Genomic DNA, 2,506 nt, shown 5'->3' with positions numbered 1-2,506 from the left:
GAAAGAGGAGGATATCGAAAGATGTTTGGAACGTTTTAAGGAGAAAGTGACTTTTTATACTCGTGGAAAGCAAGTTTCATCTGAATCCATCCCAGAAAGTTTCATCTGAATCCATCCAGCGGTTCTTGAGATATCTTGTCCACAGACGAACAGACACGACTGAAAACAATACCTCCGCTTTCGCTGAGGCGAAGATAATAAAAATCACAACAAAAATGACAAAATATTTCAAGTAAAGAAAATTTGTATTTTATTTCTGCGACGTTATAAAAAAAAAAACGAACTGTTATAATAATTCAGGCTACATTTCATGCATGTATGTATGTATGTATGTATGTATGTATGTATGTATGTATGTATGTATGTGTGTATGTATGCGTATAGTCTGTTAGTGCTTGAGTAGATGTGGATACATGTATGCATGTACACACTAACACACACACACACACCTATCTACCAATTTATTACATTTTTTCTACATTTTTTCGTGCAGCTGAAGATTGCTCTTCATATTGCATTTAAGGTAATGCTCACATTACTTAAATAAATTGAAGTAGCATGAAACGTGCGTACTGCAATCACTTTTGAAATCCGTGTTGCTTATTATTTGATATATATATATCTATATATATATATATATTAATACCAAAAGCTAATACTTATCCCCACTTAACTGTATATATTGCGCTAGAACACAGAATGCTGTGTTATTTACCATGACGTAACCTCTCATATTGTCGTCTAATTTATCTCTCGCTAGCACTATGAACAAGCGTGCTTTTATGCACCACATGTCCTTATGAGAATTTTTCTCTTGGTACATAACGCGGTGTTCTGCGTTCTTTTAACACAGCATCCACTTCTAAGTGGGGATATATATTGCATTTTGATATTAATACTGCTTCTGTTGCTTACGATGATACTAATAACAGTTTCATGCAGTTCCATATAAGATAAAGTTTCGTGGACACGTAAGACGAATTCATCTCGTCAAAGGTCGAAAGAAAATCGATGGATTTGAGACGACCTCAAGATTCTGAGCTTCTATTGGTCAGTTCATGTCACGTGGTGTAGATATCATGGCATCAATTCCTGATCTTTTCCTTATTCTTAATCACACGTGCTGAGAGAGGATGCTGGCTGGGAGCTGTTGGCACATTGCCGGATGGTCGGTGTGTGTAATGTATTCAATGACGTCGAATCATTACGTTTGATACGTTGCATGGTAGGATGGAAGCGTTTTGTGAGTCGCCGAACAAATAAAGAAAATATCTGCTGTCGCTTCCATACCATCAATGCGACACGACATGAACTGACTCGTAAAGCCCCATATCTAGGAAACCATATTGAACTTCTTTACGATTCACTACTTTTCTTTCAGTGTTTGAAGAGATGGGATCGCCCAATGTTCTTACCAAATTCTAAGTCATATGGAACTAAGTCAAACTCTTACTAAAAAATATAAGAGACATTTACCAAATGTGTTCAATTCCACTTTCTTTTGTTTGTTCACTCACTCGTGTGTATGTATGTATGTATGTATGTATGTATGTATGTATGTATGTATGTATATGTGTGTACATATGCTACAAAATTCATTTTCGTTCGAATCTTAAGTTTCATCTAACTCTTTATTCAACTTCTCAGTTTGGTGTTAATAAAACTGAATTTTTAGAACATAAAATTAACACACACACACACACACACACACTCGCGTTGTGTATAGAATTACATGTTTGAAGGTTTGTGTATGTATTTATATATATGCGTGTATTCGTATATGGTACGTGTATTCATTCGTTATTCTGAAGAAGATTTAAAAAAGGTAGTCGTTTATTCCGTTATTCCATAGTCTTTGTCGGGGGGAAGAGCCAGGGTTTTATCCTGAAAAATAAATAAAATAAAAGCAATTAGATTTATAAATAAAAAGAATGAAATAAAAACAAAGAGAAGTTCAATAACAAAAATTTTGTTCGAAGCACTAATGATTTTCCCTTCTCTAACATCAACATCAACGATTAGACCAACAACAACAACAACAATAATCCTTTCTAATTTTAGCAAAAGGCCAGAAAGTGTAGGGGTGGGGGTCAGTCAATTATGTCGACCGCAACACTTGATTGGCATTTTATTAATTGACCCTCGACGGTATTTGAACTCAAACCGTAAAGAGCCAAAGAATTACCGCCTGGAATTTTGTCCAAGGCGCTAACGATTCTGCCATTTCACCATCTGAATGATGATGATGGTGATGATGATGATAATCCTTCGTACTGGAGGCACGAGGCCTCAAATTTTGTGGGATGTGACTAGACGATCACATCGACCTCACTACACAACTGGTGCTTAATTTACCGACCCCGAATTTGAACTCATAGCGTAAAGAGCCGGAAGAATGACCCTTAATCATTTTGTCCAACATGCTAATCCGGCACGAGGCCAGCAATGTTTAACTGTTGGGATTTATTGAATATTGTCCGTCTTGATACCTGATTGGTATTTGATT

The 2,506-nt window shown here is 36.1% G+C and overlaps 1 protein-coding gene across 1 annotated transcript in view; it reads right to left on the bottom strand.

The window, feature by feature from the left end:
- Positions 1-226: 226 nt before the first annotated feature.
- Positions 227-2,506, bottom strand: part of LOC128250775 (uncharacterized) — a 4,080-nt gene continuing 1,800 nt past the window's right edge. The window contains exon 3 of the mRNA XM_052976670.1: positions 227-1,884. Coding sequence (XP_052832630.1) covers positions 1,880-1,884 — 5 coding nt within the window. The 3' untranslated portion in view covers positions 227-1,879. The remainder of the gene's footprint in view (positions 1,885-2,506) is intronic.

The sequence above is a fragment of the Octopus bimaculoides genome, chromosome 25, assembly GCF_001194135.2.
Source record: "Octopus bimaculoides isolate UCB-OBI-ISO-001 chromosome 25, ASM119413v2, whole genome shotgun sequence".
NCBI classification, from domain to species: domain Eukaryota; kingdom Metazoa; phylum Mollusca; class Cephalopoda; order Octopoda; family Octopodidae; genus Octopus; species Octopus bimaculoides.
The sequence above is the reverse complement of the archived record's forward strand: the minus strand, read 5'-3'. Positions and strand labels throughout refer to the sequence as shown.